The sequence below is a fragment of the Dama dama genome, chromosome 7 (genome assembly GCF_033118175.1).
Source record: "Dama dama isolate Ldn47 chromosome 7, ASM3311817v1, whole genome shotgun sequence".
Lineage (NCBI taxonomy): Eukaryota > Metazoa > Chordata > Mammalia > Artiodactyla > Cervidae > Dama > Dama dama.
In genome coordinates this window covers 45,097,492-45,124,778 of record NC_083687.1, presented here as the reverse complement: position 1 = coordinate 45,124,778, position 27,287 = coordinate 45,097,492, and the positions used below count along the sequence as shown (strand labels likewise).

At 46.1% G+C, this 27,287-nt stretch overlaps 1 protein-coding gene across 4 annotated transcripts in view; it reads left to right on the top strand.

The window, feature by feature from the left end:
- The window catches only part of PHACTR1 (phosphatase and actin regulator 1), a 489,267-nt gene that overhangs the window by 425,652 nt on the left and 36,328 nt on the right, over positions 1–27,287 (top strand). For all 4 annotated transcript variants that reach the window (XM_061147620.1, XM_061147622.1, XM_061147619.1 and 1 more), the window contains 3 exons: positions 8,570–8,891; positions 23,214–23,464; positions 25,725–25,881. In XM_061147620.1, coding sequence (XP_061003603.1) covers positions 8,570–8,891; positions 23,214–23,464; positions 25,725–25,881 — 730 coding nt within the window. The remainder of the gene's footprint in view (positions 1–8,569; positions 8,892–23,213; positions 23,465–25,724; positions 25,882–27,287) is intronic.

Genomic DNA, 27,287 nt, shown 5'->3' with positions numbered 1-27,287 from the left:
GAATTCTAGCAGAACTCTAAATTGAGACTTGGGAGTTTTAGCGTGTTCTCGGTGTCTGTTGTTCTGTGGACATTTTTAAAAGGAAACAGACAACAGTTTGAAAGACACCATGCGTGATTAATAGAAAGTGACAGTGGTTAATGGCCCGGTGGATGCTGGAGGAAGCATGAACCTGGACTTGGACTACAGCTAGGTACATGCAGGGAAAGATATGCAGAAATATCTCTGCTTTGGCATTTGCTTCCATTTAATCCAAAAAACCATAATTAACTTGGAGATTGTCTCATGCATTTTCTCAGTTCTTCAGCCAGTAGATAGAAGCCCGCTTGCTCCCCTAAACTATCTTTCTTCTTCTCGTTGTCATCTTCATCCAACTTATCTCCAACATCAGTATGCGCGCAGCGGATATAATATAGGATTAGGAGTTGCTGGGCATTAACTTCCTTTCCATTCTGGAAGGACAGTACCCAGCAGAGCTCGTTGCATAACCAATATGATCTGAGATGAATAATTTTCAAAAGGTATTCTTCTTAGAAGGATGGCTGACCCCAGAAGAAAAGGGTGGTAGAAGCAAAAAATATAGTCTCCTACTTTTCTGAGTCTTTATCAATCACCTCTCCAGCCATCCTGGCTCCAGAAATAAAATATTAAACATTGCATGAATAATCTATTCCTTCTGCATAAGGGACCTGCGATTAGGTACCCCACAGGAGCCACTGGAATGAAGGATAATCAATTTATGTGATAGCTGAACTTCACAGTCTGACAATCACACTTAGGTGATAATGGCAGGTGCCATTTTTGGAAAAATTTACAGTACTAGTATCTTTATTCTTTCTTTTTCATAGAGGAGGAAAAGGAAATTCAGAGAAGTTAAATAACTTAGTCATGGTGAAATATCTAGATAGACTCTATCCATTTCATTTTATTCCAGAGTCCTCACTTGTCACCATTAGTTTACGCTATCTCCACTAAGATACCTATTCTTTAAATTTGTGATAATGAAATCATTACTTTTCTTCACGTTTTGTTTGTTTGGGTTGGCTTTTTTGGCTCCTTGCTTTTTAGTCTATTTAAGAAATTAGAAAATCTGCTTTTTTTGTATAACTCAAAGGCAAAAAAAAAAAAAAATTAATCCGCCCTTTGAAAATAAATAACTTTTTTAAGGTAGTTGACTATAAAGAGAAAAAGTAGTCAAGTTGGGTTTCAAAGCACATGCTAGAAAGAGACAGTCTGAGGATCAAGAATGGGGCTGATCACATGGGAAGCACGTGACCACTGTTGGAAACAAACAATTCAGCAAAGAAAGGAACTCTTGCTGATCCTCAAAAACAAGTCCTTCTGCTAATGTGACTTTGTAGCACTGTCTTTAGAGCCTGAAATACAGGGAAACTTAACTGTATTACCAGAACTGGTTGATTGCTAGTTTCAAAGTTAAGAAGTATTTGCAACTGCAAATTTCCCTGCCAGACAGCATCCGTGGCCTGTGGCATTTTTTCAGCCCCATCAGGTGTCTAATGAGAATCCTCTCTGCAGAGCTTGTCAAGGTAAAACCAGTATTTCTATTTAGCGCCTGTCTCTCTAGTTTTGAGGCGTGTCCACAGTGGGTTGTTGTACAGTCACATTCTCATCTGTCAGTTCACGGTGTGGCTCTGTCGCTGTCTGATCCTCTGGCCCCATTTCTCCCCTAGAATATCCCACCCACCCTCCTTGTTCTCCTCTTTCAGCTTCCTCTCCAACTCTCCCAAATCACCCAGCTCCTTTCATCTCTGTCCCTGCCTTCCTTCCTGGCTTTCTACTCAGAAAGTGCAAGAAAACTGATGATTAGAGCATCGGACCCTGAACCTCAGCTGTGCTTTTAAACAGAAAAAATAAAAAATGGGTAGTAACTCAGAAACCTCCTAAAGAAGTTTAGGGTTCACAGTCTCTGGATAACTGACACTTTGCAGAAATGGGAAATTTACCTGAGTTTAATCTTTATACCCATTTCTCCCTAGTGTTCTGGTCCTGATTGTCTTTTCTCAAAATACAGAAATTCTTTTCTTAGTGAATCTGTCTGTTGATGAAACATGTTTAAAAGGATGCTTTCAGCTCTGCCCTCTGTGATCCAGGCAAAGATTGCAGCAAAGTACCTTTTGGTTTTTGGTAGTATTATTAGGGTGCAGATTTAATTCACTTGGCACTTTTCTTTTTGTGGTGAAAACATATAAAATTTACCACCTTAACCATTTAAAAATGGTTAATAATAATATATATAACAGTCAATAATGTTATATATAATCATATTGCACAATGGATTTCCAGGACTTTTTCATCTTGCAAAATTGACATTCTGCCTATTAAACACTCTCCCCTTTATCTCTCCTTAACCCTGGTAACCACCTTTTTACTCCTTGTTTCTATGAATTTCACTACTCTGTTAGTTGCTCAGTTATGTCTGATTCTTTGCAACCCCATGGACTGTAGCCTGCCAGACTCTTCTGTCCGTGGAATTCTCCAGGCAAGAATACTGGAGTGGGTTTCCATCTCCTTCTCCAGGGGATCTTCCTCACCCAGGGGTCGAACCTGGGTCTCCTGCCTTGCAGGCAAATTCTTTACCATCGGAGCCACCAGGGAAGCCCAATTTGTCTTTCTGTGGCTAGCTTTTTTCATTGAGCGTGTTATCCTCAAGGTTCATCCACATTGTGGCTCGCGTGGATTTCCTTCCTTTGTTAAGTCTGAGTGGTGCTTATATTTTATGTGTTTTTTGCACTATGAGCAAAGTACTCTTCCAACCCTGACACAGTTTATAAAAAGTGTTCTCTTATCAGCTCTCAGAGTTGTAGATGGTTGTAAGCTACAGAAAATGTTTAATCTGAAGATGTATAAACATGTTTCTGAAGAAATTCGAATAGTAAGAGATCAAATCCTTTTGAAAGAATCAGGAAAACCATGGTAGAGAAGGATGTATTTAAGACAGGCCTTAAAGATGAGTAAGACAAGTAGGGATTGCAGGGGAGGATGCCAGGAAGTAGGAAGCAGGGTTCAGAGAGGCTCATGCATTCAAGGCATAGCATGTTCATGACATGGCTTAGCATGTTCATGGCATGGCTTAGCATGTTCATGGCATGGCAAATGGCTCAGCTTGGCAGGAATGTGCGATTCTCCTAGGGAAATCAAGAACGATCAGGCCAGCAGTGGATTGAAAGGAAACTGGAGAACCTTGAAAGCTGTGGTGAGGGAGGTAACTTTTTGGAGGAGGAAATGGACATCTTTTGTGGGCCTTTAGCTACAATTGCTTGATTTCATCCAAGCCTGTCTCCCTGACGTTGCTTGGATAAAATGGATGCTGCTGCTGTTGAATGGATTTATAAGTGGATGGATGAATGTAACTGAGGCTATCCAGTGTCTCCCTGAAATGCAGAAGGCACCAAGTTGCTGCCCCTGACTCTTCCTCTTGGACATTGTTTAACTGTCCCAGGAGCAAGTTTCCCTTAGGAGTGGGGATTTGGTCTGCTGTGTTCCCTGAGGGTCCTTGGCTATTGCCCGTCAGCAGCAGGACAGAGAGCCCCATTGCAGAGGTGTTAAAAGAGGAGCTTGATGATCGTTTGCCCAAGAGTTCGTAGCAGGTTATTTTCTTCTTTAGGAGAATCTGTGCACATTGTTCTCCATCTCTGAGTGCTGCTGAAAATGAAATGTAATTCTCATGCGTTCTGTAGTATTTAAAGGAAATGTGATAACCTAGGTAAAAAAGCCACCCCTCATAAGAGTAGCAGTGAAACATGAGAGTCATCCATTGGGCAAACTTATGGTCCAGCCTTAGGTGTCAGCAAGTACGCTGGGAATCACATGGGCAAGTGGGGATGCTCTGCAGATGGTTTAGACCAGCCACCACCATCACTGTAAATGCAAGAAATCTGAGCATGTCCTCCAACAGTGAGTAAATATCGTGCATCAGGTGGGTAGAGAGTTAGAGATGAACTGTGGCCATCCCCATCTTTCCTTCATAAAACATGGATCTAGCTTGAACTTCTTAGTTCAACCATGAATGTACTACCTCTTTTTTTCCATGTTGCAAGCAGTGTTTATTTTTTCCTTTATTAAAAATTTTTCTATAATGGAAACTTCCAAACATATACATAGGTAGCTTATTATGGTTAACCTCTATGTACCCCTTGGTTATTCCAGTCTTGTTTCATCCTTAACCCTCTGGTGGTCCTCTCCCATAGGATTATTTTGAATCAAACCTCAGATATCTTATCTTCCATCCATAAATATATATTTTTTTAATGGGAGTATAATTCACAATGTTATGTTAGTTTCTGATGTATAGTGTGTAATCAGTTGCTCAGTCGTGTCCAACTCTTTGAGATCCCATGGACTGTCCCCCACCAGGCTCCTCTGTACATGGGATTTTCCAGGCAAGAATACTAGAGTGGGTTGCCATTCCTCTCTCTAGAGGATCTTCCTGCCCCAAGGATTGAACCTGTGTCTCCTGCATTGCATGCGGATTCTTTACCATCTGAGCTATCAGGGAATGGGGTTAGTTTCTGCTATGCTACTTCTTAATAGAGAGATACTCTATGTAGTATTTTGTTGTCTATGATCTAAATTTACTGCTTTTGAACCTCACAGAGAGAACCCCTGGTTCCGGGGTTCTGAGACCAGACCAGCGTGTGTGTGTTTGCTTCCAGGACTTTGAGATTTTGATTTGACTCCCTCCTAGCCTTTGCCTGGATGGTCACAAACAGCAGTCCTCCCTGGGGGGCACATCCAATGCGGGCTCCTTTCTGCTGCCCACCTCCGGACCCTCTCGCCTTCCTTCACATCTGTCATGTGGAAAGCTTGGGTTCAGCCACCCCGATATTGATATCGCTTTCCTGGCCTGTCATTGCCTGGTCTCCCTGGGAGCAATAGCCCAAGTCAGCACTGGTGAAAAAGTAAACCAGAGGATGAGTTTTTATCCATAACTTGTCATTTCTAACAAAATACTGATCTTAGGAACAAATGTGTGTTCTCACGATTATATCTGCAGTTCTGGCTCTTTGAGAGCACTTTCCTGACAATGAATAACGTGTAATTTGACTTTTATAAGATTGAGTATAGTTGCAGGAGAGCTGAGGTGCCCAAGTGACCCAGTTGGCTGGTGAACAGCCCCTCCATGGCCCAGTGTCACCAGCATCTCAGCGAGGCCACCGGGGAGATGACAGGGAGGATCCACTTAATAACAAAATTGTCTCTTTGCCAAGTGCCTCTGAGACCAAGTCGGGGGCTGGGGATGCCTATGTGATCATGGCCCTTCTTTTAGGATTTTGGCACGTTCTGGACTTAGTCCTCACCACGTCAGGCGTCCACTGTGGTGTCTGTGTGCTAGGCTGGCTCAGGAGACCTAGGCAGGCTGATGGCATTGAAACCTAATCACTTGTTACTCTTCTGTCCCTCTCACCATGAGGGGTCAGTCAACACATTTTTGCCTTTCCAGGCATTTGACCAAAAAAGGGCCAGCCTACCTTACAGTCCCTAAGGTGGCCTGAAGGGATTAGCGGAGCCATCCTTGCAGCCCAGGGAATCTGATTCCATAGTTTGTGATGTTGTTCAGTTGCTCAGTCACGTCTGACCGTTTGCAACCCCAGGACTGCAGCACGCCAGGCCTCCCTGTCCCTCCCTATCTCCTGGTGTTTGCTCAAACTCATGTTCATTGAGTCGTTAACTGTGTCATCCAACCATCTCATCCTCTGTTTCCCTGTTGTCCTCCTCCCCTCAATCTTTCCCAGCATCAGGGTCTTTTCCAGTGAGTCAGTTCTTCACATCAGGTGGCCAAAGTATTGGAGCTTCAGCATCAGTCCTTCCAATGAATATTCAGGACTGATTTCTTTTAGGACTGACTGGTTGGATCTCCTTGCAGTCCAAGGGACTCTCAAGAGTCTTCTCCAGCACCACAATTCAAAAGTATCAGTTCTTCGGTGCTCTGCCTTTTGGTTTGTGGTACTGGCCTCTGAACTGTCCTTATAAACTTAAGTGTGCTTCTTGTAAACTCTTCATGTTTTTGAATGGATGCCTTTATTCATGAAAGGAGATCAGAGATTCTGACTCACTGGAACCAGGTGGCAAATGCCTGAGAAATTCTTACATCACTTTGGTTCATTAGGATGCTGAGTGCTACTATCATTGATGACACTGTCTGATAACAGCAGCAGTTACAAATGCCTCTTTCTGTAGGTGCTACAGCTGGTGTTAACTGAAGAGGGGAGGGGAGAGGCTGGGGGTGGATCCATTTAGCCCAGAGTCGTTCTGTGCGTAGACTGCAGTGCTCTGACGCCAGGCTCCACTACAGAAGTCATCTGGGGTTTTCATTTTCTTGTCTGAAGTCATAAGCCAGAGCTATGTCAGGTTTGGAAATACAGCCCTCTTGGGTTTTATAGCTCAGTGACATAGCTGGGGTTTATTTTTCGTGTTCTCTGGAACTGGTTTTTGCTCTTTCCACTCCATCAGCAGAGACAGATTTATGAATGTACTGAGTCTCGATCAGTCTGGCTGCAGAAGACCCATCCATTTCTAAGTCAGCAAGCAGAGCACTTTGCCTATACCTCATTTATCGTTACTGATGCAGGAGGCCATGTGTGTCCTCCCATCACCCATAAATATCATGCATCAGAGAGATGCAGAATGTCGTGTTCAGGGAGATGCTGTCAAAGTAAATGAAGCATTTTTAATCCCTGGATTTTTAGATATAAAAGTGCCTGGGTCCCAAGAAGCATAAATATATTTCTTAGCTAATTAATAGCAGAGCGCTTCCCTGGTGGCTCAGATGGTAGAGAATCCGCCTGCAGTGCAGGAGACCAGGGTTTGATCCCCGGGTTGGGAAGATCCCCTGGAGGAGGGCATGGCAACCTACTCCAGTCCTATGGACAGTGGAACCTGGCGGGCTACAGTCTATGGGGTCAAAAAGAGTCAGACATGACTGAGCAACTATCCCCACCCCCCCCCCCCCCAACACACACACACAGTTAATAGCAGAGCATCAGGTTTTCTAACTCCTGGTTCTGCATCCTCTCCACGGGGGCTCAGTACTAATGCAGGGCTGTGCGTGTTGGAATGGCACACTGGAGCCTGGAGGGCCTTGCCGTTTTCCCTTCCCACAGGGCCATGTTGCAGGCATGGAAAACTTTTAGGGCGGTGCCTTGGAAACCTCTGTGCTTTGCTACCTGATTCACTGTCACCAGCTTTTTTCACCCACTTATTTACAGTGAATGTCAGGGAAGTCACTTATAGTGGTGATGGACAGGGAAGCCTGGCGTGCTGCAGTCCATGGATTCTCAGAGTCAGACACGACTGAGCAACTGAACTGAACTACTTATGATGAAACACCACGCACTGTTGCTTTCTCAGCTTCTATCTTCTGCCTCCGAGGTTAGGAAGGATCAGGCCAGGTGGACTCTCACAGGGGCAGCCAGAGTCCTATTCGTGATAGGACTCAGATATATGTCATGCTTTGCAGTTTACAAAGCATGTCCACATTATCTTGTCTGACCCTCACAACAAGCCATGGGAGAAGCCTAGCATATATTATTCTTTTTTTCAGAATGAATTAAGACAGCATTTGTTACCTATCATGGCAACCCACTCCAGTATCCTTGTGTGGGAAATTCCATGGACAGAGGAGCCTGGTGGGCTACAGTCCATGGGGTTGCAGAGTCGGACATGACTAAGCAAGCAAGCAGATGTTACCTATTAAGGACTATACTGGGTGTATTTTATGCTCAAGTCCGCTGCTAACTTGTTTGGGGATTTTGTAGAATTCTTAAAAAGTGTCCTTTGGAGGAATTGATTACACAGAGCTGCCCCTTCCTCTGGGATGACTCAAACCCAGACCTCAGGGTGGGTTTCAGCCCTCTGATCCCCTCACACGGAGATGGTGTAGATGTGAATCTATTTACTCCTCGCACCTAGAGGGTGGACAGTACTCCCTTTCTATGGATGGGAAAACTGAGGCTCAGGGGATGTCGTAGCAGAACAGCAGGGCTTCTTGGTCATGCTCTGTGACCCTGAATGCTGTAAAGCGTGGGATAATTGTCCCCAGATACGGGAATTAAGGTTGGTGGCATTACAGTCACCTCTGGAGGGACACGCTCCTTGTGGGCTTGAATTCAGCCTGGCTTCTAATCCCATGCCTATTAGAGAGTGCCAGCCAAGAGGCTGTTTTCCCATTACAGTGGCAAAATTGTCGGCATTGTGCATATCCTAAAAAAGGTCTCTTTGAAGATCCTTGGGTTTCCATATGCAGAAGAGCATGTCCCCCCTTCCTGCTGGTGAGCCTCAGTCTTGACAGCCCCCAGCACCTGGATCCCAGCGTTGCACACGTCCCCAGCACCTGGGTCCCAACATGCTTCGAGCAGGAAGGGAGAGCTGGCGGTTGAGTGCCACTCACACAGGTCGCTGAGAAGCACTCACCCGCCGGTTCTTCAGGTGGTGCGTTTCGTCTCAGGGCCCCATCCCAAGGGCCACGGGCCCAGGTGGGCACCCGTGGTGTTCTAGGTTTTTCCTGGTGCCCCTGAACTCACGTCTGCCTCTCGCCTTCCTTCTGCTGCAGATCCTGGCGCCCCCGTGAAATTGCCTTGCCTGCCAGTGAAGCTGTCGCCTCCGCTACCTCCAAAGAAAGTCATGATCTGCATGCCTGTGGGGGGGCCAGAGCTCTCCCTGGCGTCCTACGCTGCCCAGAAGAGTGGCCCGCAGGGGGGCGCCCAGCACCTCCACACCGTCCTGCCCTCCCAGATCCAGCACCAGCTGCAGTACGGCAGCCTGGGCCAGCACCTCCCCTCCGCCACCGGCTCCCTCCCCCTGCACCCCTCGGGCTGCAGGATGATCGAGGAGCTGAACAAAACGCTGGCCATGACCATGCAGAGGCTGGAAAGGTGAGGGAGGGGGTGGGGGAGGGCGCGAGGGGAGGGCTTGTCTGGGGTGGCCAAGTGGGGTTGGGGCATCTGACCACAACCAAGGGGTAGGAAGACCAGCGCAAGGGCTGGCACTCCTGCCAGCGTGGGGCAGGGGGGAGTGGGGGAGGGCAGCTTGAAAGCGAAATCAGACCAAAATCTGAATGTCAAGAGAAGTTTGGAGGAAAAAAACATCTTGCCAGTTGCCAGACTAGAACAATCACATTTATCAAGAGGTAGTGCACATATATATGTGTGAGTGTGTGTATATGGGGTGAGTGGATAGATGAATGGACACATGGATGGATGGGTAGTACATATTGTGCTTCTGTAGGCATTAACATTTTTTGGAAATGTATACACATCATTATTAATATGGTAACCCCAAGGGCAGAGAGATGGGAGAAAATCTTTTGACATTTCATCTCTTTCTGTACTGCTTAATTTTTGATTTTGTGTATATTACTTTTATGATGTGAAAAGCAATGCAGATGTAGAATAAGAAAAGATGATCATAGCTAGAGCAGTGCTAGAAAAGCAAAGAAATGGGAAGAGCTACACCTTGTTCTCACTGATAGAGGAAGCTGCAGATGAAGTCCGATTTAAGAGCTTGAGGCTTGAATAAGTACCTACAACCTGCGAAGTCTCCTCTTTCATCAGATTCTGCCTCCAGGGGGAATCCAAGGACAGGCCTGTAGTAGCAGTCCTAACCCCCGCCACCCAGGGAGAGCAGTTCTGAATCGCTCATGTATGTGTTCAAATACCACCTCGCTTGTGCCCAAGAGGTGGCTGTTTCCCAGTGTGATTCCAAGGTGTGTTGCTTGACTTTGTTCTGTGGCGTGACCAGAAGGTAGAGTTGCAGCCTCGCGTGGGGCATGTCTGGGCTGGGGTCCCGGGTGCCTGCCCCAGGCTAGACAGCTGGGTCCTGCCGACGGGCTGCAACTGAGCCTCAGCCTCGAGAGCCCGGCCAGCCGCCAGGCAGAGATGGACACAGTTGGGAGCTGCCCTGGTACCTCGGACGGTAAAGAATCTGCCTGCAGTGCAGGAGAGCCCCGTTCAGTCCCTGGGTCAGGAAGATCCCCAGGGGATGGGAATGACAACCCACTCTGGTATTCTTGCCTGGAGAATTCCCTGGACAGAGGAGCCTGGGGAGCAACAGTCCATGGGGTATCAGAGAGTCGGACACGACTGAGCGACTTTTAACTTTTCAGTTTTTCCTGCCTCTCAGTGGCTTTTTCCCTCCCTCTGTCTCAGCCAAGTAGTCTATGTTTGGGATATTAATGACTCCAAGGGAAGTTGTTATCACTGAGAATTCTGACTGGATTGGTTCACATTAATATCACCCCTCACTGTGGGGGGTGGGGAATTATTTGGCCCATTGCCAGTATTTTCAACTACTGTTCTTATTTTTTTTTAATGAATGTGTCTCATATTTTTAAAGTACTTACTTATTTATTTGGCTGCACCAGGGCTTCGTTGCAGCCTGCAGGATCTTTAGTTTCGACAAGTGGAATCTAGCTGCTTGACCAAGGATCAAACCAGGGCCCCCTGCGTTGGGAGTGTGGAGTCTTAGCCACTAGACCACCAGGAATTCCCTCAACAACTACTGTTATTGTTAATGAGGGCAATAATAATGTAAAATTTGGATGGCATTTTTCGGTCTATTACATACTTTATTATCATTTTAATCCTCACACCACTTAGGGAGACTAAGTCAGCAAAGAACCTAAGGAAGGCTGGGTTCCCCCATACCAGCTGCTCAAGAGAGTAGTTCACAAACTCAGTGCCCTTCTGCAGAAATTGTACAGAAATTGATGCCAAACTTGTAGATACTTTCATAGCAATTTGGCAACTGTGTTCCTAAAGAAGACTAGTGATCAGTAGTTGAGAGTTCATGGGTAGGGGGTACAGGTTCGATCCCACATGCCTCGGGGTCAAAAAACTGAAAAATATAAAACAGAAGCACTACTGTAACAAATTCAGTAAAGAATTTAAAATTGGTCCACGTCAAAAAATTAAAAAAAAAAAACAAAAAAACAGACTACTAGCAATGAATGCAATTTCTTCACATCTCCTGTAACCCCCAAGAACATTTTTGTATCTCTTCTGGAAATATCTGACCATCTGAAAAAGATGCTCACCCAGCATACTAGTAGGATGTCACTAGGTACATTTCAACTTAAAGCATGCCATTTAGAAAGTTTCCATGAAAAGTACTAACCAATAAGTTACGAGTTATTCCTGATTTCCCTGTGTCTTTCTAGAATATTTCAGTCAAGTGTAGACCAATGAATAGGTCTGTTGGACCTACACTGGGTCAAGTTCTTTACTGAAATGAATCAGAGAGCAAGTGGGGAAGGAGGGAGATACTGGGATTTTGCAGGTGGGTGAGATCAGAGGAAGGACGGAATCCAGGATAACTCACCCCATTGTCCAGAAGGTCTGATTACTGCAGAGTTCTTTCTTCTTCTTATAATTCCCTTGTTCCAGTCTTATTTCTCATCTTCCTTTCCTATGAGAGACTTTTAAATCTTTGAAGATAGCTAATATTCCCTTTATCTAGTGATTTATCTCTTTCAAGTTAATACTTTCATCAATCATGTATTGAGGTGGTTTCTAGACCCTTTTCTATCTTATTCGTGTTCTCCCAAAATTACTCTAAATCTGTTTTGATTTGTATGAATGTTCTTAACCATTACCCTAACCTATGTCTGATGACACTGAAGTCTCTAGTTAGTTATAAGCGCTTTGTTGTTGCTCAGTCACTATGTAGTATCCAAAGCTTTGTGACTCCTTGGACTGAGCATGCCAGGCTTACCCTGTTCTCCAGTATCTCCCAGAGTCTGCCCAAACTCATATCCATTGAGTTGGTAATGCTGTCTAATCATCTTACCCTCTGTCACCTTTTTCTCCTCCTGCCCTCAATCATTCCCAGCATTGGGGTCTTTTCCAGTGAGTCAGCTCTTTGCATCAGGTGGCCAAAGTATTGCAGCTTCAGCATTAGTTCTTCCAAAGAATATTTAGGGTTGATCTTTAGGATGGACTGGTTGGATCTCCTTGCAGTCCAAGGGACTCTCAAGAGTCTTCTGCAACACCACAGTTCAAAAGCATCAATTCTTCAACGCTCAGCTTTCTTTATGGTCCAACAGCTACTACTACTGGAGAAACCATAGCTTTGACTATACTGATCTTTGTAAGGAAAGCGATATAGAGCTGGCTCTTTCGATTTGGGAGAGGGGTGCAGGAGGAGGGAACTAGAGACCATCTTCTGTGTTCATCAAAGTCACTGGGCAGCTTGGCCAGGCTGGAGGTGGTCCCTGCATCATGGCTAAGTACATGGGCTCTAGAATCTAACTGCCAAGGTTGCAGTCTCAGAGATCACACTTCTTTTTGCCTTTGATTCCACATCTTTCGAACAGGGTTAATAATAACACCACCAACCTCAATAGGGTTGTTCGTGAGGAACAAATGACAATCAGTCCACCTCAGTCGTCTTATTATATGGCATACAGTAAATGTCTATAAATAAATGATAGTGAAAGTTAAGCAAAATTCTACCACACACAAAATCGACCTTGAGTGCCCCTAGAAGGCATATTGCAAATTGATCCAATCTTGTTGGAAATTTTGGGTTGGTTTCCCAGCATTAGATCATCTTCATTTATTTTCTCTTCACTGATGAGTCACATCGTTTTTGAAGGTGACTCCACAGGGTGGCCCCAGGGCCTCCTTCCGCAGCAGCGTGGCTGCACCTCTTCTGTCCTGGCCCTCTTTCTTCAACAGTGACTGAGGCTTGACCCTGGCCAGGAGCTCACTGTCAGCTGCTTTTCCTCTCCCCAAGGAAAGAGCTTGAGCACATCCCAGAGGAGCTGGGGAGTCTGGAGGTGTGTGTGGTACGGGAGCCCCTGCTCCCATGCTGCTGCCCACCCGTGTTCCCCCCTGCCCTGGCGAGGATGGAGAGATGCTGCTGGGGCACGTGGTGCACCGGCCCAGTGAGTCAGGGACGAGAGACCGTCACTACGCCCAGGTCTGCTCAGGGCTCCCCATCCTGCCCCGGGGCCAGGAGCCGCTGAGCATCCAGACCCCGGTGACCAGGGTGCTGCAGGAGGTGGGAGGGAGCCTGACCTCTGGGTGTCTCCCCCTCCCTCCTCCACCTCCTGTGTTCCTGGAGCTCCTCACCCTCAGAATCGTCAGAGCTCGCTGCTGCCCTGCTGGTGATTCAGCCCTGCCCTGAGTGTGGCTTGGAGCCTGCTGGGAGCACACCCTGGGTGGTCAGTACCTGCCCGGGTGCAGGAGGTGGGGGGCATCCTGGGGAGCAGGGCAGGGGGTCCGCTGGTAGGTGGGCTTCTCTGGAGAGCTGCATTGAAACTGACATCTAAGAGACAGAAAGAACCGGGGGCGGGGGAGAGGGGAAAAGGAATGAGAGTATATTCTAGGCGGATTAAAGCAAGGAGTGATAACTCCAAACTGGGCGATGAGATTTTTAATAAGAAAAGGCAGGAAGTTGACAGTTATGCGCCAGGTTTTCAGAGAACCATAGGGAATGAGGGACACGACAGAGATTGTCATCTGACATAAGGAGAACCTAGGAACCTTTGGAGAGAACACAGGAGATCTTTTAAAAAGATCAGGCTGGCCACTGTCCCAAGTGGTTTACTCATGCGCTTCATAAAGAAAAACCCTACAGGTGAGATCATCTGCTGATGGCCTGCTCAACTCTTTAATTCCATGTCATGAAATTAACCCTTATGTGAGTATTTTTAGAAATAATGGTTTTCCCAGAGGAGTTGTATATCTGTGTTAATACAGACCAACAATGGCTTACCAGACTCAGAAAGGCTTCCAGAACCATCCTGAACTCTTATTAATGAGGACAATAATAATGTAAAATTATTACTCAGTAAAATACTAAGTACTGCATACATTAGCTAGGGATTATATTACTACCTGTCCAGATTATTGAAAAAGGGACAATTTCAACATTGGACAGAAGAAATTGAAATCAGTAACCCCCCCCAAAAAAAAAATCCCTTCAATCTTTATTAGTTCTATTATTCTATCATTATCTACAGACCTTCAAAGATCACAGTTGGTTTATAATCTTAGTATAAAAACATTTCGAGGTGAAAATTTTATTTATGTGGCCTCCAGGGTCATGGGAAATTCTAAAGAATAACTCTTGGCCGTGAACTAGATGGGCCCTTGGATTTCTTTTAGCTTTATTAGTCTGACATAATTACTGCACTGATTTCTGTCAGTGTTTCCACCTGCAAGTCAGAGTGTTCATGTGATGATCGGCAGATATGCCTGGGTACCAAGCAAAAATGAACCTCCGAATACCCGTGTTATCTGATTTGTGAAGTGGCGTTTATTTGAAGAAGTTTGCTATTTTGTTCCTCATTTAACAAATGGTATATATTTTCAAATGAAATATGTTTCCAGGGAAAGCACCTCTTTCTTATACTGATGACCATCTCTTCAAAATCTTCTGCAATTCTGGTGAGGCATTTGTCTCTGACCCTTTGAGGCCAGAGTTATCAATCTCTTACTTTAGGCCAGTACTTCAGTTTTACAGCATAAATTTATCATCTGTAAGTGGCTGCATGTAGATAATGTTTTGCAGTGTAATTGCTATTTTAAGGGGTAGGATGAGATTTCAGAGCAAGGTAATGTCACTTAGAGCAAGACAGATCCTTTCCTGCAAGGCTGGTGAGCCAACTGGTCAGAGGAAGTTTAAAATGAGACTAGATGATTCATTAACATCTTTCAAAGTCTTAAAGGGATTAAAAAAAGGAAGTATATTTTTCGGAAGAGAATCTGCCACTGAATTTTCCTATGCGTGTATCAGGATATCCTTGCCCGATGACAAGTATCGATTCTTTGATCTTCTTGGAAACCATTTATCCAGAAAGATTGTGCAGGCCAAAGATATTGAAAAGGCTAAAGGAAGTGTTTCAATAAACTAATGGATAATATCCGTAATGATTGGTTTATGATAAATTGCTGAGCTTTGAGTACATCCCTTGCTGAAACAGCAACTACCAATATTGATGTTTATGAGTCATTATTCTCTGATCTTGCAGCAGCCTGTGAGTTTGGTAGAAGGATTTCTCCATTTACGTGATGAGGAACCAAAAAAGCAAGATGCTCTACTAATGAGTGGCTCAGCTGGGACCCAAACGTGGTCCTCACTCCAGGTCCTGCCCTCCTGGCCCCACATCCAGACAAGCATGACCTGGGACGTTTCTGACGTCTAGGGGACAAAGTCATGTGGAAGAACCACGCTTTGGTTCCTCCGTGAGAAATGGAGAATGCTCTCGGTCAGACTCTGGGTGTCATATGGTTTTATTCACCACATCCTGACCCCAGACACCATCTCAGAAATGTGGGCCATTGATCCCTAGAAGGACAGAAAAAGGGATGTGAATGCGTTCATTTGCATTCACTAGCACCACTGGAAAAAAAGACTGAAAACACATCCTCCACTCAGGAAAGCTTAGTCCCCTGCTCTATATATAGAATGGCATCGTTTCCTGCTGACTAAAGGCCGACAGAAAAACACATCTCCAGTGTTGAGTTTCTTCTCTTAGGAGACTGTGAGAAGCAACACAATGTGTGCCTGCTTTCCTCCAGGGAAGCTGATTAACTCTTTTCTAGGGTGTCAGTGGTTACTTCTGTCATTTTCCAGCCTCAAGCACTGCGATCTGTAGCATAATTTCTCACATGTTTTTTAGGCTCCTACTGAAACGTCCTACTGAAAACTCTCTCTGAAAACTCCCTTTATGACTCTGTGCAGTCTGAATGACAAAAGCCATTCCTGTTGAAGTTTAATGTCAGTTTCAGCATCCTGTTGGAGGGGAATAAATTTTCTCTGTCCTTTCAGGAGGTTCATGTCTTCGTCTTTTTTTTTTTCCTTTTGCATTTTAACAATGGTTGCATATGAAATCAGATGCCAGAAAGCAATATCCCTTTATGACACATTTTTCCTTAAAAAATAGTGGTGAAATGATTCCCAGGTATTTTCAGGGAAGATGAAGGATTTAAAATAGTCAGTGATTTTTAATTTCAGAACCTGCCCCTGATTTCCTAGGAGAGTATCAAAGGTGCTTGATAACGGGTAATCCCATGCCCAGGATTATTCACAGTGCTCTATACAAATCTCCCTATTATGTGATGGAGATAGAGTGATGGTTATAAAGCTCCCTTGAAAGGGGGCCAACTGTGTAATGACCCTGGTTGTCACAAATGTCTTGGCATGCACTTCTTGATGAATTATTAAAAATAAGTTGCCTCTCCCTTACCCAGTCATGAACAGGAAAGGTAAAACAGTCTCAGCTTTCAAAGTCTGTGGATTTCTTAGAAACATGTGACTGTTTAAATGATAGGAAAAAGTGGTGAGGGGGGATGGGGGCCTGATGGGCTCCCATCGTGTTCTTTGTCTTTTTTTAATTTAGCTGCACCAGCTCTTAGTTGTGGCACACGAGGTCTTCAATCTTCGTTGCAGCATGTGAGATCTTTACTTGCATCACAAGAACTCTTAACTGTGGCTTGTGGGATTTAGTTCCCTGACCAGGGATCGAACTCAGGCCCCCTGCATTGGGAGTGTGAAGTTTTAGCCACTGGACCTTCAGAGAAGCTCCCTGTGTTTTCAATTTATGTGTCTCCTATTTGGCTTGTTGTTGTTCAGTCACTAAATCATGTCTGACTCTTTGCGACCCCATGGACTGTAGCCCACCAGGCTCCTATGTCTGTGGGATTTCCCAGGCAAGAATACTTACTGGAGTGGGTTGCCGTTTCCTTCTCCAAGGGATCTTCCCAACCCAGGGATCGAACCTACATCTCCTGCATTTGCAGGCAGATTCTTTACCACTGAGCCGCCAGGGAAGCCCCCTACTTCTTTTAGTAGAGTCCACACGGAGAGTTGAATTTTCCAAAAAGAAGACTGGCTAAGTGTTGTTTTTGATGGAGACAGCACCAAGGGGAGAAGAAACAGCTTTGGACTTCCCGGACGGGTCATGGGGACAGAATGAAGGCAAAGAGAGTTTGAAATGCATGCTTTTTACTGACTTAGGACTGCCATTTTACTGTCAAGCTTCCTGAATCCTATTTTCGTGTGTCTCTTGTGAATAGCAGGCCTCCTATTTTAGGTAAACTTCTGTTTGTTCCTTCTGGCTTATTCAGTTGTTTCATGAAGGAAAGTATTCAGGCACTTCCATCCTCTGGGGAGAAAGTGAGGACACAACAAAGTTGACATCCTCCCAGACTTCCCTTTCACTGGAGGAGGCAGGGGATACGCCAGTGAATGTGTTAGATGCTGTGTACCTACATCTGTACACTGGGGGAGGTACGAAGCAGGGGAGTGAGCATCACCTACAATGGTGATGCCCTTCTGTCCTCAGGGAGCTGCAGCCTCACTGCGGCAACAAGAAACCCATTGCATCTCTGCTTCTTACTCATAACACATCTCAGGAAAGTTACGTCTAGGAGCCATTGTTTGGATCCATTGAGATGAGGGAACAGAATCTCTTTTTTTCCCCCTGGAGAATAATTTAGACCCTTTTTGTTGTTAGTATAAATTCATTGTAGAATGTCACATACGAAGAAACCTTCTAACCCAACTAGCTCACCATACAAAGCAGCCTGACTCTGGACCATCTTACTGAAGGGGCCTGATTGCCAATGAGCGTAGAGTTGGAAAAACTGTGGTGACCATAAGCTCTCTTTTAGACCGTCTACGCTCACATCGTCCCGGGTACCCTGGCCTTCTTCCTTGCCCAGATCTCTGTGCCTTATCTCTTTGGGTTATCTTCTTAAGAATCCTAGTTCGCTATATCCACATCTTTAATTCTCTGTTCATAGGACACTTTCTCTACACTGGAAGACTATCTAAGGGTCGAGGATGATTATTTTAATGAATTAAATGATGGGAACTGTATTATGACTACTCTGATTCCTAGAGACTTCAAATATTTGACTGACTTTTCCATCAGTTCCTAAAATGTGGACAAGAAACAAGGCTAGGATATGAAGAGAATGATAATCAGCCTCTTGTCTTTGAAAGGCTTGCAGTCACTGGGGGCAGGGAGTAAATGCTTAGATATGTGATTATAATATAACCCAACAGGTGCTAGAAAAGAGATGGGAACAGAGGCTGTGGCCACACAGAGGAGGGGCTGGTCTCCTCTGAAAAACCAGGAAAGGCTGCTCGAAAGAAATGGCATCAAGGCTGTCCCTGAGGTTGGGTGGGCTGCTGCACCCAAACCCCGAGGGGCTAGTTCTGAGGTGGAGTGATGCAGGAGAGCTCACAGTTCAGTTCAGTTCAGTTCAGTGCAGTCTAACCAAACCAGCTTGCTCATAAATCACTTCCATTATAGGCAATTTATTTAGTTGATGATTCTTTTAGAGAAAATAAGTATACTGCACACATTTTAAAAGTGTTTTTCACTTACCTTTGCATTAGCACTTAAAATATGCATTTCTATTTCAAAATGAGATCCATGTGACTTCTGAGCACACTCAGTGCTTAATCCCCAAAGAATGTTGACCTGAGTGGCCTAGAATAGATCTGCTTACATGAGTCAGCTTTGCCTCGGGGACAATGACAGATACTCTGGAAGGTGTGGTGACTTTCAGGCTGATGGAGTGTCATTTTGTAGCTCACCCATCTGGGCCACGTAACAAGCCTAGCTGCTTCCCTCAGATGGGTTCAGAGCGCCTGTGTTAACAGGGTAACTGCTTTGGGACCACAGCGGGAGCAGAGATAATGCACTCAGCAGAACTGTCACGATGTCAGATGGTTGGTACCGCCCCCAGAGTGCCAGCCTGATACACAGCAGGTCAAGGGAGCTGGGCAGTTCACCCTTCAGCGAATACGGCAGATTCCTGAGCACTAATACCCAGGCTGCGTTAGAGGAGACTCACGTGGTACAACTCTGAGGATGCAGCAGGTAGCAGAGCTGTCTGCGTACGCTAGACCCTGGGATCGAACCCGGGTCTCCTGCATTGCAGGAGATTCTTTACCGTCTGAGCCACCAGGGAAGCCCTATACTCTAGGTCAGTAGTTCCCAAATGGGCAGCTTTGCCCCCCAGAGGATATTGGACAATATCTGATGATGCTCAGGGTTGTCACCACCAGAGGAGATGACACTAGCATCCGGTGGGTAGAGACCAAGATTGCTGCTAAACATCTTACAATACACAGGACAGCCCCCACCACAAAGAAGGACCCAGTCCAACCATGCCAAGGTTGAGAGACTCTGGTTGAAGCCAACACAATTGATCAAAATGTTATATATATATATATATATGCACACATCATTGGTGGTACCTTAATGGAGTTTAAGACGAGCTTTTTAAAAGTTTTAATTGTTGTTATTGTTTTTGTTCAGTCATTATGCCGCGTCCAACTCTCTGCGACCCCATGGACTTTAGCTCACCAGGCTCCTCTGTCCTCCACTATCTCCCAGAGTTTGCTCAATTCACGTCGATTGAGTTGGCAATGTTATCTAACCACCTCATCCTCTGCCGTCCCCTTCTCCTTTTGTCGTCAATCTTTCCCAGCATCACTGTCTTTTCCAGTGAGTCGGCTCTTCGTATCAGGTGGCCAAAGTATTGGAACTTCAGCATCAGTTCAGTTCAGTCACTCAGTCATGTCCAACTCTTTGCGACCCCATGGGCTGTAGCATGCCAGGCTTCTCTGTCCATCACCAACTCCCAGAGCTTGTTCACACTCATGTCCATAGAGTCAGTGATGCCATCCAACCATCTCATCCTCTGTTGTCCCCTTCTCCTCCTGTATTCAATCTTTCCAAGCATCAGGGTCTTTTCCAATGAGTCAGTTCTTTGCATCAGGTGCCCAAAGTATTGGAATTTCATCTTTCCTTTATGATTGACTGGTTTGATCTCCTTGCTGTCCAAGGAACTCTCAAGAGTCTTCTCCAGCACCACAGTTTGAAAGCACCAATTCTTGGGCACTTAGCCTTCTTTATGGTTCAACTCTCACATCCAAAACCATAGCTTTGACTAGTCGGACTTTTGTCAGCAAAGCAATGTCTCTGCTTTTTAATACACTGTCTAGGTTTGTCATAGCTTTCCTTCCAAGGAGCAAGCCTCTTCTGATTTCATGGCTGCAGTCACTGTCCCAGTGATTTTGGAGCCCAAGAAAATAAAATCTGTCACTGCTTCCAGTTTTCCCCCTTCTATCTGCCGTGACGTGATGGGACCAGATGCCATGATCTTAGTTTTTCTCATGTTGAGTTTTGAGCCAGCTTTCTCACTCTCTTCCTTAACCTTCATCAAGAGGCTCTTTAGTTCCTCTTCACTTTCTGCCATTAGGGTGGTATCATCTGCATATCCGAGGTTATTGATATTTCTCCAGGCAGTCTTGATTCTAGCTTCTGATTCATCCAGCCTGGCATTTCACATGATGTACCTACTCTATTGCCCTCCACTCTTCCCCAGTAACATATTGGACACCTTCCAACCGGGGGTTGGGGTGGGGGCTCATCTTCCAGTGTCATATCTTTTTGCCTGATCATACTGTTCGTGGAGTTCTCTCAGCAAGAACACTGGAATGGTTTGCTGTTCCCTCCTCCAGTGGTCCACATTTTGTGAGAACTCTCCACTGTGACCTGTCCGTCTTAGGTGGCCCTGCATGGCATGTCTCATAGCTTCATTGAGTTCAGCAAGTCCCTTCGCCGTGATAAGACTGTGATCCTTGGAGGGGAAATGCTCCTTGGCAGCAGTGGCATTCGAACCTATGCCCCCAAACAACCTGGTGCCTTAATCCAGTGCCTTAGACCACCAGACCATGGTACCCAGTGGCATGTAAAGTTTTAATAGGTGCATATTTATTTTAACATAAGTTTTAAAGACATACTTAACATAAAACTAGTGATTATAAAGATATTATTTGTATGCCTTATTATATGTACATCTTTTATATGTGGCCTTAGGATGAGGCTAAATTAATATTTAAGGTTTTTTTCTGTGTTGACTTAAAATACAAACTAAATAATAGTTTAAGTGGACCGCAAATATGGCTCACACAAAAAAGCTAAGGGGTGAGGGATGATCAGTTCGGTTCAGTCTCTCAGTCGTGTCCGACTCTTTGCGACCCCATAGACGGCAGCACGCCAGGCTTCCCTGTCCATCACCAACTCCCAGAGCCTGCTCAAGCTCATGTCCATTGAGTCAGTGATGCCATCCAACCGTCTCATCCTCTGTCATCCCCTTATGATAGAGGTTAGAAATATTCATTTGGGTCAGGGTTCAGGAAACTTTTTCTGTAAAGAACTGAACAGTTGCGACTTCCGTGGTGATCCAGGGGTTGAGACTTCACACTTCCAATGCAGGGGGCATGGGTTTGATTCCTGGTTGGGGAACTAAGATCTCACGTGCTCACAACCATGGCGGGGGGAAGAAAACAGATAGTGAATACTTGAGGCTCTATGACAGCTTCTCAACACTACCATTCTGGTGCAAAGATCATCGTGACAGTAGGTAAACACTCAAGTCCTTTCCCCATCCTGACCATTCTAAACCCAGTGTCTAAGATGTATCCTTTAAACTCAATGGCCTGTGACCTCACCGTGACAGGAGAGGGGACACTATTACTTACCCTGGTTAGTAACATCTAAAACATTTACAGAGTCATGGTGCCTGTTTGGTACACATGTTGTTGACAAAGCATGATGTTTCCGCCACCTTGCATGCGTATATGTGCATGGTTAGTAGGGTTGTGTTTAACCAAAATACACAATCTTAGAAGTATCACAATTGAGTGTTTGGATACAGCATATTGAAACAGAGCAAGTTCAAATTCCAACTGGCTCCTTGACCACCTGTGCCCTCATGGGCTTATTAATTACCGTCTCAGAGCCTCTATTTCCTGCTTATTAAAATGAGGATAGCTGACACCTCTCCTGCAGGGCTGTTATTAACAATGTCATGAGATACTGGAGGTGGAAGTTTGCAGCACAGTGGGCGACACATTCAATAAATGTTCGCTTTTTGCTTTTCTACCTCAGTTCTTCCACATATTTGACTCGGGTATTAAGCCGTTACTAAAAGTGCCAGTCAGGTCAGGGGCATGTATAGCTCTGTAGTACACTAAAAATACTCCCTGAAAATTAAAGACTGATCTCTTCACTAATACTTTTGAGTATGACTCATCAACCATTTTAAATGCACCTAAATGTCAGGGATTCCAGCCCAGCAGACAGTCAGCACTGACCGAGTGCCCATTTACTGTCAGCCATGGTGCCAGGCACCCGTTGCAGACGTGAAGAGGGCATGGCCCCTGCCTCTGGAGGTATCTAGCACTTGGCTGGGGAGGGGCAACTCCTCCCCAGATAGTAAGCAAACGGATGTTCCCAGTTTTCAAAATTGTGGAATCTCCCAAGAACCTGAGCAAAGTGTTGCCCAAGACACGTATTGAAAGGTAAACAGAAATTTTCAAGGTGAAGGTTAGATGAGAGCACATCCCAGGCCAGGAGTGTGCGGGGCGTTGTTGCACGTGAACGAGGTGAGTTGTGTGGGGACAGAGGTAGCGGGACAAGGCTGGGGCAGACAACACGAGGTATTGCACGTCAGGCAGTGTTTAAACTGTTGCTTCCAAGCTAATGGTTTTCCCTCTCCTCTGGCAGTGAGACCTTTTATTTAGAGCAGGTCTTCTAAGTGACCACACCATTCCAGAAGGTTTTCCCCTTCCTGCCCTTGGCCATCAGAGATGGAGGCAAGATGTATTAAGAGGCTACGTTTCAGTTGATTTAGTTCTTTGCTATGAATGGTATAGCTTGCAGTGTGGATTTTTGACAACTTTTCTGTATCAGTCTTGGAGCACTGGTTTTGTGGACTAGGAAGACACTCAAGGTTCTAACGGATGAGATAGCTACATCTGAGTTTCCAACAGCTGTCCTGGAGAATAGACTGATATGGACAATGTCTAGAAACCACTTGGAGGGCTCTTTCTAAAAATAACAAGTGTGGGGCTCCTTTGAGGCCCTGCCAGGAGGACACACATGCACCAGACCTGCTAAAAAGATAGGATTTACGCAGTTTCATCCAAGAAAACTGAGGCTCAGAAAAGTTAACAGTCTGCCCGCTGTCAGAAGAGAGCAGATGCTGCTGCCACCACCAGGTCACTCTCCTGTCCCAGGACGTTGAGCTGTAGGTGAGAAATAGGACTCGAATTGCCCCGCAGACCTTTCGTTTCTGAGTGCAGGACAGCCAGGTTGCTAAAAGGTCCCATGCATTTATATGACACCTTAGCCGGAATGAATGTCCTCTTTTCTTTTTAAACAGCTCAGAGCAGCGGGTCCCCTGTTCTACTTCTTACCACAGCTCCGGTTTACACTCGGGAGACAGTGTCACAAAAGCAGGACCTCTGGGCCTTCCGGAAATCAGACAAGTGCCAACGGTTGTGATTGAATGTGATGACAATAAAGAAAATGTGCCTCATGAATCAGACTACGAAGACTCTTCTTGCCTGTACACAAGAGAAGAGGAGGAGGAGGAGGAAGAGGATGAGGATGACGACAGTTCATTGTATACCAGTAGGTACTTCTAAACTCTTGGGCCGTGGCGGGTGCGGGGGGCGTGGCTGACACGAGGGGGCGTGGCGGGTGCGGGGGGCGTGGCTGACGCGAGGGGGCGTGGTGGGTGCGGGGGCGTGGCTGACACGAGGGGGCGTGGCGGGTGCGGGGGCGTGGCTGACGCGAGGGGCGTGGCGGGTGCGGGGGCGTGGCTGACGCGAGGGGCGTGGCGGGTGCGAGGGGCGTGGCTGGCGTGAGGGGCGTGGCGGGCACGAGGAGATGCCCGCCTCTGTGGATTCAAATCTGAGGTCCAGTGTTATTATTTCTTCATTAGTAAAATGAAAGGGTACCGGTCTTGTGAACAACATCAGAGCTCTAGAAACTGCAGCATCATGCTGCCATCTCTTACCTCTTTAGATGTTCTTTCTCTGATTGCTTCCTGTGGGATGCCATGTGCGGTTCTGTGCTTAGTCGCTCAGTCGTGTCGGACTCTTTGCGACCCATGGACTGTAGCTCACCAGGCTCCTCTGTCCATGGGGATTCTCCAGGCAAGAATACTGGAGTGGGTTGCCATGCCCTCCTCCAGGGGATCTTCCCAACCCAGAGATAGAACCCAGGCCTCCCGCCTTGCAGGCGGATTCTTTGCCATCTGAACCACCAGGGAAACCTCCATCCCAAAAAAAAAGGGAGGGGGGGAGAAGAGAAGGAAGCACTTTAAAATTCAATTCTAGTCTACAGAATACACTAAAATACTAACTGTTGTATATGGAACAAATTCTTTTTTAAGCATACGTCAACCACTTCAGAAGGCCTGAATTTAAATTTCTTCTTTAAGGCCTTTCTTGAAGAAAGCAAAGTTCAAAACCTGTCATTCTGGTTACAAAAAATGAATGTTTCAATTGAACGAATATTGACTGATATTTTATCAACCTTTAATGCATGAACTTAAATAATAGCAAACTTTTACTGTGTGCCTGACAATAGGCTAAGGTTTCATTCTTATCTACATCTCACAACCCCCAGGGGCGTAAATTCCTGCCCCATTTTACAGGCTGGTGGGGGGGGGGGGGCAGCAGTGGCAGACGGAAATGAAGCAGCCAGGAGCCTGCCCAGAGCTTCACATCTGCTAAGAGGCAGCGCTGAGAGCTGAAGCTGCCTGGGCCTTACTCCAAAGCCCATGTTCTAAAACCAGCAGCAGCAGGAGACAAGCATTTACTATGCAAAATCCAAAGGGATCCCCCGAACTTGGTGCTTCCCAGGCCCTTCCTCTTTCCTCTCATACTGGGCTTCAGGTAGCAAACTAAACTTGAGCACTGGAAACTGTCCTGCTATTGAGGAGAGAACCATGGAGGGGCAGCCAAAGGCCCATGTTGTCCAGCCTCTGCCCATCACTTCCTGCCCAGAAGATGGAGCATTTTGTACCAGGGTTTCCCAACCTCGGCACTGGTGACATCTTGGGCCAGATGACTGATTGTCATGGCAGCTGCCCTGTGCATCATAAGATGTTAAATAGCCTCTACCCATTGGATGCCAGTAGCAGCCTCCCCACCAGACCCCAGTTTGACAACCAGTCGCTCCTAGATTTTGCCAAATGTCTCTAGACTTTGCCAAATGTCCCCGGAGCGAGGGTATGCAAAAATCACTCCTGATTGAGAATCATGGATTCTTTCCAGATGGAAGGTGCTCAGAACCTCCTATGTTGAAAAACAGTGCCCAAATATTGCCTTTGCATGAGCTTGTTCTCCCTCCCACCCCGCGCTGACCCCACGTTGCCCAGCTTTACTTCGCTCCGCACCCCCAGCCCCGCTGTAGCAGATCTCTCTTGTCTCCTGGGATTCCCTGGCTTATCACACGTCCCCTCTGAGCCTTCATACAGGCAGGAGCGCTGCAGCCAGCTGCCTGTTGGTCTTATCCTGCACGGGCCAGCCCCTCCTTCTCTGTCCTTTGCATTCTGTTTTGTGCTCCACAGTCTGTCCTGCCCTGCTTTGTGATGTTCCCACCAGGTGGGGAGCTCCTGGGAAGCAGAGATCCAGTCCCAGGTTGCCCATGTGCTCCTCACGTGCCCAGCACACTGAGAGGCAGACAGAACATGCTGATGGCAGAAACTGTATGAAAGTGACATACAGTCATTTTCCCTCTTTGACTGAGGTCTTGACCACTCTCAGGTGTTGGGCTATTACATCGTCTCCCTGTCTTACACCCTGTTATCCACAGCTGACCCTGGGGGAGCCCGGACCCCAGGTTGGCAATGACTTATTAACTCACCTCTCCCCTCCTGCAGGCTCCCTGGCCATGAAGGTGTGCAGGAAGGACTCCTTAGCCATCAAGCTCAGCAACAGGCCCTCCAAGCGAGAGCTGGAAGAAAAGAACATCCTTCCCCGGCAGACGGATGAGGAGCGACTGGAGCTTCGACAGCAGATCGGCAGCAAGCTCACCAGGTAGGTTGGCGGCTCCCTGGACTGTTTGGCGTGTACTCGGAGTCCCATTCTCTCTGAAAGGCCTGTGGCCATGTTTGCGGTCCTCATGGAGTGAGCAAGATATAAAACATTATTTTATCCTGATGGTTTTAATAGCATGAAAATATACTGTGGCACTCTAAGAATAATCCCAAGTTGGGAGAAGGGAGCAGAAACAAGTAAAATGATGTCCAGTGCTAAGGCTGTTGTTCTTTAGTCACTCAGTCATGTGTGCCTCTTGGCAACCCTGTGGACTGCTGACCGCCAGGCTTGCCAGTCCTTCACTGTCTCCCAGCGCTTGCTCAAACTCATGTCCATCGAGTCGGTGATGCCATCCAGCCATCTCATCCTCTCTCGTCCCCTTCTCCTCCTGCCCTCAGTCTTTCCCAGCATCACGGTTTTTTCCAGTGAGTTGGCTCTTCATATCAGGTGACCATGGCACTGGAGCTTCAGCATCAGTCCTTCCAGTGAATATTCAGGATTGATTTCTTTTGGTTGGATCTCCTTGCAGTTGAAGGGGTTCTCAAGAGTCTTCTCCAGCACCACAATTCAAAAGCATCAATTCTTTGGCACTCAGCCTTCTTTATGGTCCAACTCTCACATCTGTATGTGAGTTTCTACCTAAAAATGCAAAAATAGTGTTCTTCTAAAAATGTTTTCTCATTGATGCTATTGGGCAGACTCTCCTAAACCTCAGTTATCTGAATGCTTTGATAATGAATATTTCAACCAACTGTTATTTGAGAGGTGTGGGCTGCCCTTCAGACATGAACATAGTCACCTGGGTGTGGGTTGCTCTGCCTTATATATTCAGACACGGGCCAGGTGCAGAGAGCCAGGGGGACCAACATGGCTGTCCACTGAGGTATGTGGTAGATAAAATAGAGCTAGCACTTAAGTTTATTTTACATCATTCTTCTTTTGAGTCAATTATGTCTGTATTATACATCATGCAGTAGTACTTAGACATAACTTATAGATAAAGAAATGGCAGATGTAGGGCTACGTGCTTTAAAAATTGAGTTCTCTGAAAGCTTCAAATCCGCAGGTCTGAGGGTTCCAGCTCATAGCCACATGAGCAGGTCTTTTTCTCTCCAGGAACCTCTAGTCAGTGGAAATGTAGAGATCTCAGGGCACTTTCTCCCCGCTCCAGAGCGCCCCCCAGCTGCAAGATGCCACTGCTTTCTCTCTGGGTCTGAGTGCTTCAACCTCAACCCCAGGAGGTGGTCATCCTGCGTGATCTTGACTATCCAGTCCACCATTAGTTCCCTTCATTTACCAAGCTTTCTACTCCCCTAAGATTAGTAGTCAACCCATATAGTTCCATTTTATTTCTTTGAAATCCATCTTACCCACCTCCATACACACACACACACACACACACACAA